Below are 19,329 nucleotides of genomic sequence, written 5' to 3'. Positions count from 1 at the left end.
AATAATAATTAATTGCCATAATTTGTTTAATTTTCAGTGTATCATAGTACAAAAAAACTTTTACATTTTTTACTTAAAATGATTAACTATATGAGTAAAATACAAAACACAATAATTAATATTTCTAATAATTATAACAATACATGTTTACATACATTTATACAATAATTATTGTCCGACATTTTGCATTAAACCCTGTAACCACATGGTTTTCATTATTTACAAAAAAAAGTAATATTTCTTAAAATTGTGACATGAAAACAACATAATTTAGACTAATTTTAATTAATTCTATTTTTAAACAAATGATGTAAACGATGCATTTATAATGGTAACAAAAACTCTAACATTTTACAATAAGGTTCCATTTGTTACCATTAGTTGAATATATTACTTAACAAACTATAAATAATTTATGAATCGATTTTATTTTCAACATTTACCAATATTAAAATCAAAAGTTTTATCTTCAATATAATGGACCTGAGTTAACATGAACTAACAAAGAACAGTTATATTTGATGCAACAAAGAAATGTATAAATCCGTAAAAAAAATAAATAAAAAAATAAACGTGTAGTGCTAATTGTTAATGCTAGTTATTACATTAACTAATGGGATCACTTTTTTTGTAAATAGTAACTAATATCTTTCTTTAATTTGTGGGAAATAAAATTTTAATTGATAACTATAAAACAAACTCAAGGTCTTCTTTCGTATCCTATTCAAGCAAAGGAAGAGGCAAAGCAATTATTCCGGGAAAAAGAAAAGGGGCAACCAAGGATGATCTTCTTATATTTATCTCACCTTAATCCAATGCAGAGTGGCCAGTGGGTTGCCCCCGTATGACATGCACACCACCCTGAGAAAGGATCCTGCTTTGACTTCTTCATTTTCCAATCCCATGATCACCGGAGCCTGCGGGGGAACTGAAGGAAGTGAATGAAGGGTTACGACATCAATAGACAGAATTTCAATCATTCATATGTATTCACATGCATCGCATCATGGCTCACAAGATTCTCAAGAAGAAATTAAAAGAGGAATTGTTTGTGAGCGAGAAGGAGGAAAAATATTAAAACAGAAGATCACCCTCACTCACTAACCCTTTGTTCTGTGAAGACAGGCTTCTTTTCATGTTAGTGCCAGTGAAGAGATATGAAATGGAGGAAGAAGAAGAAAGAGAAAAGTAGAAAAACGACCACAAGTTTCAGGAAGCCCATGACTCTATTTTAGTCAAATACAACATTGTTAAATCGAGGATATTTAATGCCAGTGGAGCGTGAAGACATCGCTTGTCCCTTTGATGAAACCATTAAGTATAAAGAGTGACCCACACACTGGCGCCAGTCCATAAACCAAAATAACAGATGTTTAAACTGTAATAAGGCAATGTGGAACATGAATAAATTACTGTGGGGCTCCTGAATAATACATTTGCCATAAAATAAATGATGTGGTTGGGTCTCTTTGTTATTGCCCCAATCAAGCGGCGTGATGGACGAATGAGAGTCTGCCATGAAAAAGTGCCGTCTTGCTCACAATCTGTTGCAGATGAAAATGGACAGTGGAAAGTTGGATTTGATGGGCCAGGCGTGCTGAGTAAGACAGCGTTGCTGGCCATCGGTTCTGCTACATTAGCACTTATTGCACTGGCTGGGCAGTAATGGAACCATGAGCTGGAGTGGGATGGGGGCAGAGGGTGTTTTAAAGCATAAATTTAGTGAGCAGAAAAAATGTGATTGGCGTTTCGGTAGAAGCTTATGCCTGTGAAATGCATCATATCACATGGAATTTAAAATTTGCATTAGTTTGCATCAAAGCTCACCTAATAACATAACAGATACACTTACAAAAGACTTAAAATTGAAAGAATTATGTGATGAAATATGACGCACTAAACTGATATGAAAAGTGTTTATTTTTGAAGTCAACATGAAACAAATATCAACTTTACGTGGTAGAACACGCCAACCTGCTATTGATACCTCAAAGGGATAGTTTGCACCAAAAAATTAGCACAAAAGATATTGTGAAAAATGATTCTTTGTTTATTGTCCATGACATAAAAGTCAATGGGGTTCAATGTAGTTTTAAATCCCCTTTACAGTCCTGTTAATTGTATGGACAAAATATATATTTTTTAAACGGTATCTTTTATGTTTTGCAGAAGAAAGCAAGGTTTGAAATTATACAGAGCCCCTAATGAGACAAAGTGATGGAAAAAAAACATGAGCTGAGAGTAGTATTTTAAAGCTTTTGTGTTCGCTCGCAACATATTTTTGCATTTTCTCGCAAAAGTATTGCGTTTTGCTGAGAATCTTTGTGTTGACTCATAAACCATTTATGGTCTCTCGCAAAAGTATTAAGTTCTTCCAAGAAAGTTTGCATTCTCTAACAAAACAGATTTTTGAGAAAAGAAGTGAAATGTTGGGTTTGCTCGCAAAACATTTGCGTTCTCTTGCAAAAATGTAACGTTTCCCTGACAAACTTTGCATTCTCTTTGTGTTCTCAAAAATATTGACTCTGACCTAGAAACTTGGGCACTATCATACCCCTGGCGCAATGTGACAGTAATAATTTTAATGTCCTGCGCCACATTGTTTAAATAGCAAATACATTTGTGCACGTTTGTATGCCCATGGGGATACAAATAGCGCATTAGTGACACGTAGCAACGCACAAACATGGCAATTATTATTATTGTGCCCAACAGATTATATAAATTTTGTGCACTAGCAGATCCGTATCCTCTATGGAGAAGCATTCAGTCTTTGCTCTTGCAAATTCCGCCATGTAAATAGTCAAAACAACATGGTGCGAGTGCACCTGGCCTTAAAATTGTGATGAATTGTGATTTTAAGGAGTTATTTCCATCTAAACCAATTAACTCAACTCTTAAATAATTTTGTTGTTGTAACCTAATGTGTTTAGATTTTTAATAACATTTTGAATTGAATAAGTTACTTAAAAAACGCATTTTACAATTGCCAATTAATAAAAAAAAATAATAATTATTATCGAATAGCCTGTTTCTCATGAAAATAAGTCACATTGTGGAAGCGAAATGGTAGACAGTGCTTCATGTTGACTTTGGTTCAGGGTGTACTCTTGGTACTTGTGTTATCATCTCAGAGTGAAAGGCAAATGTATATTTTCATAGTGAAAAGACCAAGAGTATTACTTGACAGGAAAAAGGACCAACTGACTACGAGTCACACAGCTATGGCCATGAACTCAGAGCTGTGCGAGAAAATCTATGAATTCAAACTAATAGTGATTTTCATTATTTACAGTGTGTGCTCCATTTAATTAAACTCTGCTTGACCTGAGATTGCAAATACCAAATCTACTGGCTCTTCATATCACGCATAAAAACAAATAAATATATATAAAACCATTAATGATTAAATATTAGGAGTAATTAGTCGTAAACACATTCAGTGTGAATTTACACAATGGCAGGGTTCTTACAGTATACCCTCATGGTGATGCTTGTCTCAAGAACTCGAGGAGCAGCTGGGTTCTTCGCTCGACATGTCAGCTGACGTGTATTGTCTGAACTTCGTGCCCTGATGCTGTAAAGAGAAAGCGGGGTTGAATGGCGTTAATGCGTTTCACACTGTGGAACTCTCTCATCCCCAATATTGCCGCAATTATCCATAATCCCACTGAGCTCAAAACTTTACTCCATTTGCCAGCCTAGAGCGCTGCCAGCATTCACTTAACTGTACCTGGCCTTCAAGATTTGTCTTGTCAGCAATACCTTATTCAAAAGTGCAGGAAAATTTGAATGCAGAAGATATATATATAAATATATATAAATCCACATGGATTTTAGGGTTTGCCCATAGACTAAACATTTATGAGGCTGCAAAATCTGGGTCAGTCTAGGTAATTATGTTGCATGTAAAAAGATTTAAATAACGGAAACATGTAGGTTTACAGTGTAACACTACTGAAATGGGATAATGGTACGGAAGATTCTATAATCGAAGGAACAAATACCAGTGTCATGCTGCACATCATGCCGTCTACATTTTCTTTCTTTTGTAAATATGAGATTTAAAAATTTTGGGATAACTGTTCTTCGAAATATTACTTGAATAACCAAAGATGTATTGTTCACTACACCACCATCCCTCAGTAAAAATGATGGTGAAATGAAAGTGAAAAATTGAAAGTAAAAAAAAATGAACGTTTCTCAAGAGGTCAATCTCTTCCAACCTTTGCATATTTGCCTTTATATACAGTATATAAAACATGACCTTAGTTATTTTATAATTTTAAGTGAAGGACATACAATAAAAGGCAAAGTGGTGACAAGAATTCAACTGCAAAGAGCCTTCTACAAATTCACTATTCACACACAGACTTACACGACTTCAGCATGAGTGTTCAGAAGTTTATCCTGTGAGCCTGACATTGTGAAAGAATCGGTTTCCGTCAGCTCCTCTCCATCTGAGAAAAAAGCAAAAAGAAGACATCCACACACACAAAACAGAAGTTATAGAGTCAAAAGGCTGCCTCGGGGTACTTCTTGCCATGGGATGGCGTGACACAAACTTAGTAAATGAATCATGAAGTCTTTTGGTTTGAGTTTACAGCCACTGCTTTGAAAGCTCCCAGCGAGAGTTTTCATCTTTTATCGGTGTTGTGTATCTACAGTGTAATTCTCTCATAAGAGCCCCACTTAATGGATGTAATAAAGAGTCGGGCTCTTAAGTGACAGCGTACCTCTGAACATGGTGATTTCTGCAGGAGGCTTTGCATCAGGAGTGATGCAGGTCACCGTGTATTCATCTCCCTCCACCCACGGCTCATCAGACTCCAGCTGGATGTACGGCTGTGAGGGCGGGACTTAGACAAGAGAGAGAAGGTGAGGAGAGATTAACCGCCTGGGGATTGTCACAATATATTATTTTATTGCAAGCTGTGAACTCATTTGGTGTCTGGTTGAAGAGATATTTCAGAGCTTTAAGACACACAGACGAGCAGACACGAGCACACACATACACTTGTGTTACTGAGCTTCGGACCAGAATCCTGAGTAAAGGTATTCTTTCTGCTTTTTCAGCACAACATCTGCATATTTGAAAGATTTCTGAAGATCAATGAATAATTTACATTTTAAAATATATTAAAAAGGAAACTATTTTCAATTGTAATATTTCACAATGTCACTGTATTTTTTTTTTTTTTTAAATAAAAAAATATGGTAAACGCACTGCCAAATTTCCAAATACTGCAAAACAAATTACACTCAAATTCCCTTTAGGGGAAAATGGAACTAGAGGCTCAGTAAAGTTGACTCTGCACATTAAACCGGGATAGGAGAAATTTAATCAGTGAAAACATTACATATTTCATCTGTAAGGGTAGAGTCAGCGTTTGGTTTACACAGTGTCCTGACTAAAGCAATAAATGCTATTTCATTAATGTTAAACGCATTCACACTGACAGCACTCTGCAGCAACAAAGCCACCAGAAGTCATTCATTTTCCATGAGGGCTGGCGATCTGAGGCAGCATTAGAGAGGGAGATGAAGTTAAGCAAAGTTGAACATAATGAAAATGCACAATGACACAACCCAAGCCAATGGGAGCACAGATACGTTCTGAGAGGTTTTTAGCATGTTGCTATGTGGCTGCGAAGGCATTTTGGCCAAGTCAAGACTCCACTTACAAGTCTTTATTCTCTGATGCTCTCTAGAAATGGCTCTGCTCCATCCTTCAGTGTAAATCTAACAGATTTAGACCAGTTTTATCATCTACCGGGAAGAAAAGATGTAAGTCTTTGAAGTCTTCAAAATGTAATAGCTTCCCACTTTTCAGTGTTTCATTTTTTAAATTATCATTCATATCAGTGTGTCCAGCTTATAGTCAACTCTCTCTCTCTCTCTCTCTCTCTCTCTCTCTCTCTCTATATATATATATATATATATATATATATATACCTGTGTGTATGTAGATTTCAATTAACAAAATATTAAGCAGTGCAAAGCAGCAAATCAGCATATTAAAATGATTTCTGAAGGATCATGTGACACTGAAGACTGGAATAATGGTGTTGAAAATTCAGCTTTGCATCACAGGAATAAATTACATTTTAAAAATATATTTAAAAAGAAAACAGTTATTTTAAACTGTAATATTTAACAATAATACTGCTTTTGCTGTGTATTTTACAAAATAAATGCAGCCATGGTGAGCATGAGAAACCGCTTTAAAAAAATAAACCAATAAAGCAAATAACTCCAATTTTGTGGCTTGATCTATCAATTATTCATTGAATACAATTCATACATTAATAAATTAGACAGGTTATAAGTAAAATATGTTTTTACTATGTTTATCCGCTGGTGCAACATATTAAAAAGCCTTTTGCATCTTACATGGTTAATTTAGCTTTGTTTTGGCTATCTATTTTATTTAAAACTCACATTACTACTTCATAACTGCAGTCAGATCTGTATGTTTCCCATGCGCGCTTAAAAAAGACAAAAACAAACATTACTTAACAAATGGATGCACTTTATCCTAATTGTTTAATGCTTTGGAACAAATATTAAACAATATGTTTTGGTTGACTGAGATGGTCCTGCAGTGTGTTGTCTGCAGTGGTTTCATGGTTCTTTATATGCTATATGACAACTTTTACTTAAGTAGGACAATTTTCCAATAAGATCTTACTTAGGGCCCCACAAACCTCTACACACTGATCTTAACAAAGAGCCTCACAGTGTTTCTTGGTTGTTTTCTATCAGAGCACTTTTGCTTTCCCCCTGCCTCAGCACGACACTGAAGAAGCGCACCCTCTCATTATCAATTGAAACGCCTGTGTGAATCACCGACGGATGATGAAGCACGGCCCCTGTGCTGTCGACACGCCTGTGGAAATACACTAAATGCTAATCTAGCATAGCGCTCTGCTTATAGGGAGAAAAAAAAACACAGAGCAGCAGTAACAGTGCTGCAAATCACCTCCAGCAGAAGAGACGTGCACGGCGCCGATCAAAACGTTCCCTCTCAACTCTCCGCTGCACAACTTTCCCCTGCATTGCTCGGGGCTACAGAGCTCTTCCCGGCACTTTTGACGAGAGAGAGTGAAAATCTGATTTTGTGCTCTGTTCAAACGAATCAAATTCAAATGTGGCACTGTCCAGGTTTACCCTGGTAGCAAAGTTTACCCACTGTGAGCTTGATATTGGATGGAAAAGTGTGAAACAGGATCATTTTTGGTTGTACAATGTGTAAGGAGAAATCATAAAATCCTGCTTATGGACTTAAGGCTGTTCACTCAGGAAGCGTTTTAGAATTAAACAACCTAGACGGTGCAAAACCAAAAAGCTGAACGATTAAAAGGGAAAAATGTAAACAGTTAAAAGACTGAATAGAAAGAACACATTCTCAGCAAATGGTGCATTAAACGCTTAACTTAGACAATAAAGTATGACTGCTTTCTGTGTAATAATCTGAACAGCAACAGCTTAGAAGAAAATAGCATTATGATAAAATAACTTAAAAATAAATTAGCTATAAAACTTTATATATATGTTTATGCCATATTCATTGTTTATATGCACTTTACAGAACTTATTGTTTCTACCTCTCTATAAAATAAAATTAAATATAAACATAAAAAACATGAATATGTATAAATCTTAAAAATATATTCAACACACACACACACACACACACAAAATTGAAAATATAAATATGCACTACGATAAATAGCATATTATAAAAATATAAAATTAAAATAAAATAAAAATCTATATAGTATTGTAATATATATATATATATATATATATATATATATATATATATATATATATATATATATATATATATATATATATATATATTTTATTTTACATATTTTTCTAATAAATGAATAATAACTAAAACACAACTTTGGCTTGGTGAGATACAGCAAAACATAAAAAGCATAAAATAAATAAATAAAACCCAAGCAAAAAGTGCTTCCTACAACAACATTAGCAAAAAAAAAAACAACTGCAATGCCAAGTTAGCCTGTAAAAACAAAGGTGTTTCATCACAGTGATGCCATATTCAAAATCTAACAGAAAAAGTATTGAGCTAACCTACTGGTATGAATCTATTTACCCTTCTCAGGCACATCATTTCATGCAGTCAAAGGTAAATAAGATCATTTGTGATAATTACTACTATTTCTGGCTCCCTTCTGAGCAAAATATGTTCTGTGGAAAGTTCTCAAATTATGCTGGATGACATGATCATCAGTTTTAAAAGGGGCAATGTTACATAACCAATGCACTCAAAATCAAAAACTTAATTTCACTATGAGAAAACCCCCTAACAAATAAACTGAAGGAATATCTTGTGAGGATTGGCACATGGTAATGAGCCTCAGCGGTGGTGTTCAGGTAGACAGTTGCTCCCTGGAGTTTGTAGGCACTAGGGGGCGATATTGCTGTGTGCAGCTCGGCGGTGAGGAGTGATGGACTTCATGCCGAGACAGATGGGGCAAGGCTTGGGCTTCACACTGATTTAAAGCAAGCAACTGGAGCTGTGTGGACACTGATGGCTGAGGAGAGCACTGCAGAGGAGCCCGCATAGATAATGAGATGCATTTGTTTTCTCTTCTCCTCTGTTATCCTTTCACTGACGCCATCGCCCCCTTTGCTCTCTCTCTCTCTCTCTCTCTCTCTGTCTCTAATTTTCTGCAGATGAAGCCAGGCTCATCACTTGTTGTGCTAGAGAAGACATTGTTCAGAAACATAGATTTCCCAGTAAAGACTGATGGAGAGCTCACAGAGGAGGCAAGCAGGTAAAGCGATTATCTCTCTCTCCTCTTTATGTGTGTCTTTCACTTCATCTCTCATTCTCACTCACTCAACTTTTGGCTCAGTGTACAATATAGAGCAAAGATAAAAAAGTCAAAATGTGCTTCCCACAACAACAACAACAAAACCAATAGCAATGCAAAAGCAGCCTGTAAAAACCAAGGTGTTTCACCACAGTGATGTCATACTTGTCGCATATCTAGACATATTTTTAGAAAATGCCATCACAAACTATATATATTGCCGGTAAAACTAAGATATCATTCTAATTTGACTATAAATTAGACCATTCTGCTGTTGGAGAGTGTTGTTATTTAAACTTTGATTATTACGTTTTGAATATGGATATTTTTCTTACAAAAACGCATCGGTTCACTACAGGAGGATTTTGTTCACCCCCCGGAGCCATGTTTGACCCTTTTTTTAAATGGATTCTTTAAGGATGTGCGTATCTGTGTGTGTGTGTGTGTGTGTATGTGTGTGTGTTACTGGCAGCATTGAGATCCGAAACATGACAACCAATGGTTATTCAGGCAAACTTATGACCTCATAGAAGCCCACCTGAGTCGTCTTGCATACTTCCTGCGACCTCTCCTCCACTGGCAAATGCACACTCACGTGCACAAAGCAAATGAAAACACAGACACGCACAAGTACATATCCACATACACAAGAACAGAGATATGAACACACACGAGCACTCAGGCGGGAAATATTGAGCTGCAAAATTTGATTCATTAGACAAATGCAGACGGATGAACAGATAAGGAAGATAAGAGGCTCATTAGCGCAAACAGATGAACAAACCCCTCGGTTTCTCTCTCACACACTCAATGAGCATATAAACATGCAAATGTTTTCCTCCAAACCAATTCACACATGCAAAAAGCCAAGTGAATGAAAAGATAGTCAAAAGGCAATCATTTTATCACAGATGCTCTTTATCAAGGTCTCTGGTGCACATATAGACACATCTCCTGGAGAAATAAACAAAAACAGTTCCCTCCTACATGGACTTCTATATCAGTCGCACATCACATGTGTAAATGAATGTTGATGCAGTTTGGTTATCGAGATGAAGCCGCAACAACAGTGATGTCTACTTAAAAGGTGCACTCTGTAATTGTACCCTCATTAAACAGTTTCACACATTATGAATAGAATACTTCAGAAAATATGGTCAAATTATGTACAGGGACATGAGATGAGGACTCTATACACACATACAAGTGGTTTGATTTTGCATGAATGGGTTTACTCAAAGGGACAGACATTTTCTGATCACCTGATCAGCCAAACCCTTGAATTTGGATGGAATTAAGGAAGCAAAAATTATGCAAAACTGCAGAATTTAAATGGAGTGAAATGGTAAATTTAACCCTAGCCGTTTTCCCTTGGAATGACACACATCGATCGTGCACAATAAGTAAAGTAAACAGGGTCAGCTGGTGTCAGGTTCACTTTGAGCCAGAGAAACAACATATTTGAATAGAGTTGAACTCTTAAACGGCAAGTTAGCTGAGGCAGAAGGAAGGTCATTCATCTAAACCCAACACTGCCTCAAAATGAAGACCATCTTTTCATATGGTCACGTGCATTTGCACAACCTCAGTGGTGTCCACACACACACACACACACGCGAGCAAACATAGTCTGTTAACAAGCTTTGACCAAACATGCCTCAAAAGGCTTGAATACACTCATCCACAAGTACACACATAACACACAGTTACATGGGCTCAGGTGTGAGTTTTGAAGCTAAGAGCCATTGAAGCAGACCCATTTCTCCTCCTCTGCTCTCTCTCTCTCTCTCTCTCTCTCTTTCATACCCTCTCTCATTTCATCTCATCTTCACGTCTTCATACTTCTGATCTTTCCACCTTTTCCTTCGCTCCACACTTCTCCTCTCATCTCTTCCCATCTCGTTCCTGTCTGAAGAGTGCAGCAGGTGCAGCTGAGGCTAGAGAGATAACAGCAATTTCACCCTTTCTCTCTCTTTCCTTTTCTTATATTCTTCATTTTTAGCCCACCGCATATGACAATAAACACTTTGAACACTCAGTGAACAAGAGGTGATTTATGTAAATCAGACTGACAACTGATAAACAAAATAGTGTCTGATCCAATTCCCACCATAACCTAGAGACACAAGTCCACTTCCCTACACGACACACGGTTCAAACAGACACTAGTGTGCTCCCAGCCTCTTGATATAGCCTGTCCCAGAGCAAAATAACACAATTCCTGCTGGACATGTTCAGTGCTGGGTGAACATAACATAACGAATGATATTTGTATCTCAAGATACACCGGTTTTTATGTTATATTACAAGGTCTATTACCAACAAACTGTAAATAACTTTAGCTTTTTAAGCCATGTTTGTTAGTCTATTTATTTATTTAAATATAATAATAATAATAATAATAATAATAATAATAATAATAATAATAATAATTATTATTATTATTATTATTATTATATTACATCTATTCACCACTAAAATATTAAATGGCTAACTATTATGACTAACTTTTAAGTAATGTTCTTTTTCATATTATATTATATTATATTATATTATATTATATTATATTATATTATATTATATTATATTATATTATATTATATTATATTATATTAACAACTTTACTAAATGACTAACTTTAGCTATTTATTTATGTGAATATAATAATAATTATTATAATTATACTGTTTTATATTATTACATTAACAACTAAAATACTAAAAGGCTAACTATTACCGGCAAATTTTTAAGTAATGTTCATTTTTTAATCCATATTATATTATATTATATTATATTATATTATATTATATTATATTATATTATATTATATTATATTATATTATATTATATTATAAGCTGAAATACTAGCTTTTTAAAATGTTTCCTGAGTTGCTATATAATAGCAGCAAGAGAGCTAACTGTTAGCATTCCCATTCATTGCAATTGCAGTTTTGCATGCTACCATCTTTCCTCGTAGCCAGTAAAATAAAATAAACAATTTTTTTTGAGCCAGTCATCTTATTTGTTAATGTCACATGACTAATTACTCTGGAGCCCTATAGAAGCCGTTATCAGCCGAATGCTGACTCTTTAAAGCTTCACCATTTTTTGGAGAAAGCCATGTTGGATATGCGTTTGAATTTTTATTTAGTCTGAGGCTATAAAGAACTGCACACACCTCCAGGCAGGAGAGCTAGGATGTGCAGTTGACTTAATGTGAGTGACAATCACGTATATGTGGCACAATTCATGACTCAGACACTGAATGTGGGCGGCAAAGAGATGCCTGAACAAAACCCAAATCATGGCGACTGACTCTCATCAGGGAAAGAGAGTCCAGCTGGCAGAGAGAGCAGATGATACTGCTGGATATATACACAGACATATTTCAATTGAATATATCCAGCTATCCATACATCTATGCATCTATTTATCATCCATCCAAACAGTATCAAATTGGTTTGTTTACCTAATGAAGCTTGGATCTTTTCTGTCATTACTTAAACTCATGAAAAACATGTTTATTCAGAAGCTTTTCTCATTAGACGGCAATAATTATAGCACTGATAATATTGTTTTGTATCATTATTACTGCTGCATGATTTTCAATAATTCTAAGAATAATAAAGCAAATTGTGAACATATGGAGAGTTTCTGATTTAAGAACCCTATTGGCTGCTTAAAGCATATTACACTGTAAAAAATAAGTGTAATTTTAACTGTAAAATTTTGTAAAAACGCTACGGAAAAAAACTGATAATAGGTTAACAGTAAGTTCCCGTACTATATACAGGGAAAAACTGTAAAAGATCTAACAAAGCATTTAATGTAAATTTACAGTAAAATTCTGTTAATTATACAGCTTTTAGAAGTAAAAAAGAACAAATCAATGTATAATTTACAGTCTAAAACTGTAAACTGATATTCCCAGAATTCCCTGCGTGACACTCCACGTTTGAAAGTATTTTGTTTAAATAATCATGTTTTTAAATAGTTCTTGTTATCAGTTATGTACATTTGAGCTTTATGTTACATCTTCTGTTGCTAAATGAAAGTTTTTTGCATTATTTAAGTATCACGTGTGTTACCATGATGGTGTTTTGTGTTTCCATAAATGTGCACCTTCTATATGTTAATATATACTTCTGCTTGTGGTGAAGCTACTTGTGATGAGCTTTGATACTTCATGTGGCTTTCTCTTATACAGTACCATCTTTATTATTATGGTGGTTGTCAGTATTTTCAAGGTACAAAACAGATTTAATTTTGTGTGTTGTTGAATTTACTGGTTTATATTCACATTTTCTTGTTTGTAAATTACAGCTTTATATTGTAAAATTAACAGTTTTTGACGTAAATGTGTTTACAGTTTTCTGTATTTTTACAAAATTATTCTGGCAACCACAGCTGCCAAAAAGTTTTTGTAAAAACAGTGTAGTTAACAAAGTTCCCTTTTGACAAATATAGAAATTAAATCATTTCTAATGTATTCTAACAAATCAATCTTTTCTCCCACATACCAAATCACTCAGAAAAACACAGATGTTCATAACAAGTGTATATTCTTCTACATAAAAAAAAAAAAAAAAACCTAACAAAACAAGATCCTCAAATGGAATGCAGGAACATTTTCAAGAGAGCATGAAATTTGGCAAAAAAAAAAAACAGTTCTACAATGAAAAAAATTTGTTTTTGATAAACCACTTAACACCACTTTATAGAATAAACTTGGCACAAAACTGTCCAAAGTTAATTAAAATATTTTATATGTACAGAATGACTCAGAAATGTGGTTATATTTGCTCCAAACTTTAGTAAATAATATTCATAATGTTAAAAACAATCTCACAAAACAAGTGCACCAACACATGCCTCACATTTATTCAAAGGCTTAACTATGGAAACCATAACTTTTTGCACCTCAGATTAAAAAAAATAAAAATAAAACAGTTCTTAAATGAGAAAGTGACATACTGTGATATGTAAAGATCTAATTACAAGAAATTAAACTGCAACAGTGAGATAAAAAGACAAAATTACGAAATATAAAGTGGTGTTTTTAACTCAGAGACGGAAACAGGTTTCCATAATTAACTATTTGAAAAAAATGTAAAGTTACTAAGGCAGAAAAAAAAAAAAAAAAAAAAAATTAGCCTTTGAACCAGATCGGAACCTGTGTGCATTGGTGAAATCTTAACAATGGTTTGCTAAATTGGCTAGTCGGGATCAGAGGAGAAACAGGACATGGCCGCATTATTGTTCAGGATTAGAAGGTGCCACTTGAAGTGACATCTGTGGTTATCTTCTCTCTGTGTGCAACAAAGAGGAAACACACACACAGAAGTGTTGAGAAAGCTTCAGGGCAGTGCCTGTGGAGATAGCTATTGATGCTGTGGCCACGCGTTTAGCTTTTAGCAAGCCAAGGGTGATTCATCTTGAATTAGGCCATTATAAAACATATCACATGGACAGAGAGAATCCAATTAAGACCCTGCCTCATCTTTTAGTCTCTCGCTCTGTCTTTCTCTCTTTTTTCCCCCGCCTCACCACTCCCCTCTGTAAAGACATTATGCCATTTGGATTGGATTTACTGAGGTAGATTAGAAGCAGACACAGCAAAAATCCAGCTCCGAATGGGTGCAATGGTGAGGTAATGGATGGGAAAATACTGCTGGCTTCAACACTCGCATTTGCGAACGTCCATTTCAAAACATCATCTAAACAAAAATGATCCTTTAATATATCACTTACATGTGGCAACACTAAACAATAAGTAAAAACGAGAGCAATGCCCTGCATTTTTCAGGGCTCATTTAAACACTGTAATCAAATTAATTCAAAGACATGCCTATTAATCATATACGTATATCAAACCTTGCTAAGAAAAGCCTCTAAATGGAGATCATTCAAAGACATTAGTGTTTGTATAGTCAATATTTTGTTTGTTTTATCTCTGTAAAACTCGGATTGACTTGAAGATAAGAAGATGAGAAAAATGCTTATTATTATATATATATATATATATATATATATATATATATTGGCAATATCACACTTGATGGTTAATGGCAAATAAAAAATAAAATAAAGTATGGAACGAAGGATTAACAATTATAAAAAAGTAAATTATTTAAAAAAAAGTGTGATTTATTTAGAAATATATTTTACAAATATTATACATGTATAATATTAAATAATGTACTAAATTATTACAATATAATTTGTAATAATTAAATATTTAATTATTATTTTAATTTTAATTTATTTGTACAATTATTAAATAATGGTAATAAATTATATAAAATACATTTTTTTTTCTTATTGCTGTTATTTTATAAATAATTAAATTGCACTAAATGAATTTGTGAATTGACAGCCCTATAAAACACCCAAACACAATATAAACCCATCTGTTGATTTTGATAAATGAGTGACTGAGTCCTGCTGCTGCTGATGCAGAAGTGTGTTTTGTGTGTGTGTGTGTGTGTGTGTGTGTGTGTGTGTGTGTGTGTGTGTGTGTGAAAGTGAGATTCTATTACACCCATAACCATCTTCACTGTCTTGTCCTTTCTCTTTCCATAGCTGTCAATAAAACCTGCTGCCTTCCCAGGCAAAAGAAAGGCAGTCACCACAGCAACCGCCCTCCATTACTACACTCACATACTCACACACACACACACTCACACACACGCACACTCTGGGACAGATGAGGAAGTGAATGCTTGATGACTGGAGAAGAAAAGGGGCTTTCAAGACCCCCTGCCTTAGACATATGGGCTAGCTCCCACCACAGGAGGCAGAAGAGATGGAAGGAAAGCAAAAGACAGAGACTCCAAAGGGACTGAGCAATGGTTGGATAGATTGGACAGAAAGTGAGAAAAAGTGTGAAACAGGGAAGATTACATACGTATTAGAGAGTGTATCTGTGGGAGAAGCCTAGAAAGTGAAGGAATGGTACATTGGTGTGACGTGGGCCTATCTCTCTCTCTCTCTCTCTATATATATATGTATATACATATATGTGTGCGTGTGTGTGTGGTTAGTCATTTTTTTAATCAGTTAAAAACCACTGAAGAATTCATTTGTCCAAATGATTCTAGATTCATCAGTTCGCTCACAATGATCCAATCTAAGCTGTTCTCAAGTGAGCAGCTCACTGACTCTGTCTCCCACTTACGTTTGAATCAAAACGAGTCAAGAACGGTTGAGTTATAGCATCCTTGGAGCTTGAGTGCTTAAGGAATTGACATGTTGAAACAGCTCCATCGATCCTCAATTTGTACTCTGATTGGAAAGAACACCAGCACAGAATTGAACCAATAACTACCAGCATCTTTCACTGAAATCAATTTGACACAAAGTCAAACTCGTTCTCTCTCTATGAATTTCCTTCAGGAATTCTCCAGGGCGATTCGGCCTCACAGGTTCACGCAATACAAAGAGAATCACAGCCAAGTCACAAACCGATATATTGCACTGACCTGGAAACTCAAAAATATGGTGAGAAATCCAGCACTTGGTCAAAAAGTGAAACTTTCCAAAATGGTCATTTCCCTCTCTGAAACCATAGCAGCACTCGACTTTATAAAGGTTTCTACAGCAAAGGACAAAGTGAAACCCATGTGGACATGTTATATTTCACCGCAGATTTAAAAAAGAACCTAAATTGAAGGAAAAAAGTTATCACCCACGAACAGGAGGATATCTCAACAGCCAGTTGTTCATGCAGGAAAGTCTCAGATACTGCCCACTATAAGTGCCCTATCCATTGTGGCCAAGCACGCTAACTAATTGGCCACACCACTAATGCGTGCTATCACCGCTGTCATACACCTGTGTGACCAATGGGACTTTATCTGAAGTGTAGCACAAGGGATTCTCCACCAGACTGCAGAGAAACTCCACGGCTCATTAGTACCCTGAATGTGGCTATGGTGACAGGTTTAGGTTTGCCACCGCTTGTCACCTTTTCAGTGCGTGCGCAGCCATTAACGGTCTTGGTTGAGCAATCTGTCATGCCTAAAGTGTGCTGCTTCTCCCCATTTGCACCCCCCTCTCCTTGATTGGTGGTAAAAGATGGGATTGCTTACTCTGCACATTAAGCCAGGCTGTGCGGGATACGATGGCACGGCTGCTCACGGACCGGCCCACTTGGCACTCATAGGGGCCGTCGTCTTCCAAACTCATGTTGACAATTTGAAGATGGTACTGGCCTGTAGGAGAAAGCAAACAGAGCAGAAATTATGGGAGGGAAAGAAAGGAATACAAGAGAAATGCGATCTTATTGTTCACACAAACAATGGAGCGGAAAAGACTTGACAGCATTGAATGAATATTATTCAGGGTTAGGACAACTTAAACTCCGCTGACAGCATTTGTAATGCTGCTGAGCAGTACAGAAAATCAATTCAACATGTCATTGGGTTGGGAGAAATGATGAGTTTAGTGTAATGTGCTCGTAAAAATAGAATTTAAATTGACCCCATTTAGTTTTCGAACACAAATTTGCAGGATTCATTGCCACTCTTTACTCCTAAAGAAAAAAGTGTTTATATATGCTTGAGTGATTATTGACAGGATTAGATGAACAAGCTTTAGCAAGTTTATAACTTAATTTTGTGAGCCTAGAAAAGTATTTAAACCTTAATAATAATATGATTCAGACAAACAACTACCACTCAAAAGTTTGGGTCAGTAAGCATGTTTGTGAAAGAAGTCTAATACTCACCAAGGCATTTATTTGATCAAAAATACACTACAAATATGCAAATTGTATTGTAAAAAAAAATATATATATATATGTTTTAAACAACTGTTTAACATTTAGTCAATTTAATGCATCATTGCTGAACAAAATGATTAATTTATTTCCAAAAAAAAAAAGAAACAGTAGTGTACATTTTTATTTGCAGAATGTTGACTCCATAGACTTACAATGAAAGTAATTCAATATAAAAGCATATAACTCACAGTTTATTTAACCCAGTATATTCTTTTAATGTATGTGTTTTTTGGGTTCCTAAAAGCATATTTGAAGAGTTCCACCATTAACACAAATTTGGAGATTTGGCATCAGTTCAGATGCTTCTTGAAATCCACTTTTAAATAGCCAATCAAAAACCGATCAAAAAAAAAAAAAAAAATCAAATGGTAGTGCAAAATTTATATGCAACCTCAAATGAATGGCCCCCAATTAGCGATGAGCGCTATGGAGAGAAAAACATGATTCATTATTTGATGAAGCCCTTCAACATCATTCCTTTGTGTGCAGGATTCTTGTTATTTACTTGCAGAATATCATGCCACCAAGGGGTTGTTTGTTCAACTACCATTCTTCCAGGATTAATGACTGCTCGGGCGAAGTTTATGCAAGCTGTTCAAGCTTTGAGCATTTTTCTTTTCCCCTTTCTTCCTTTTCTCCTGCCCTCTGAAGAAAACTAACATGCAGAAAATACTATCCTGATATGACAACTTCCACGGCTGAAAAAAGAAGGTGTCAGACAGGATGGCAGGATAATTAACACCAAGCAGCAGCAATTTTCAGATCTATGTGATCATAGAAGGAAAGGAAACCACTTTCAAATCATTAATGATTTTCCACTCTCTTGAAATTGCACTGGGTTCATGCTGCCACGGTGTTGCAGTTCGGGGTGTTTGTGAGCATATGTTTGAAAAAGTCCAATAATTACACCTCTGACAACCAGTAAGAAACACCATTGGGACTCTGGCCTGTTCTCTTACTCATTTCCTTTTACAAGCTATCAGAGTGTGTGCACGCATCTATGGCTTGTCACGCAGAACTCATGTGGATGCATGTCTGCGTATCAGTAGATTAAGTTTGGCAGGGTTAACATTAAAGTTGCTTTCAGCATGTCTTTTTATGATATCATTTGTCCCTTACATGGCACTCTTTATCCGTCATGCTATCAATGCCCGGCGGCACAAGCGGTAGCATTCAATAGCATAAGCATTTTTTACACATTTGCACTTGTATTTGGCACAAACTGCCTCTCGCTCTCTTTATATCAGACAGCAACTTTTGTCCTCCACAAAGAGGAGCAGATTCTCAGGACTTGTTTAGCATTGTTTTTTAATTGCCTTTTTTATATACACAATAGCCGCATTTCCACTGTCGGGCCAGTGCGAGCCAGGGCTTAAAGCGGGCCGGGCGGGGCTCATAGCCTCGGGCCAGCAGCACGAGGCCAGAATAGCGCAGGGTTTCCACAGTGGAGCTTGAAGCACCGCTGCACGTCACTAAAACACGCCCTTTACACACCTCTCAGAACAACGTCATGCAACCTCATTATTTCACTATCAAAGAGAAGTTATCAGAAAACTAAGAAATAAGTCACTGGAACATGCGCGATCACAAAACAACATGATAAAAGAGCGGCAGTTTGTTTGCATGCTTTGTTATATATTCAAATTCAAAAGCATCGATGTTTTAACTATAGAATAAGTGATACATTGATCATAT

The 19,329-nt window shown here is 35.7% G+C and overlaps 1 protein-coding gene across 1 annotated transcript in view; it reads right to left on the bottom strand.

Moving 5' to 3' along the window:
• LOC113085420 (nephrin-like) overlaps positions 1 to 19,329 on the bottom strand; it is a 71,266-nt gene that overhangs the window by 35,255 nt on the left and 16,682 nt on the right. The window contains 5 exon segments of the mRNA XM_026255122.1: positions 807 to 928; positions 3,474 to 3,577; positions 4,379 to 4,460; positions 4,737 to 4,859; positions 16,943 to 17,065. Coding sequence (XP_026110907.1) covers positions 807 to 928; positions 3,474 to 3,577; positions 4,379 to 4,460; positions 4,737 to 4,859; positions 16,943 to 17,065 — 554 coding nt within the window.

This window comes from Carassius auratus, unplaced genomic scaffold (genome assembly GCF_003368295.1).
Source record: "Carassius auratus strain Wakin unplaced genomic scaffold, ASM336829v1 scaf_tig00041474, whole genome shotgun sequence".
Taxonomy (NCBI): domain Eukaryota; kingdom Metazoa; phylum Chordata; class Actinopteri; order Cypriniformes; family Cyprinidae; genus Carassius; species Carassius auratus.
Note: the sequence above shows the minus strand (reverse complement) of the source record. Positions and strands in the feature narration are given on the sequence as shown.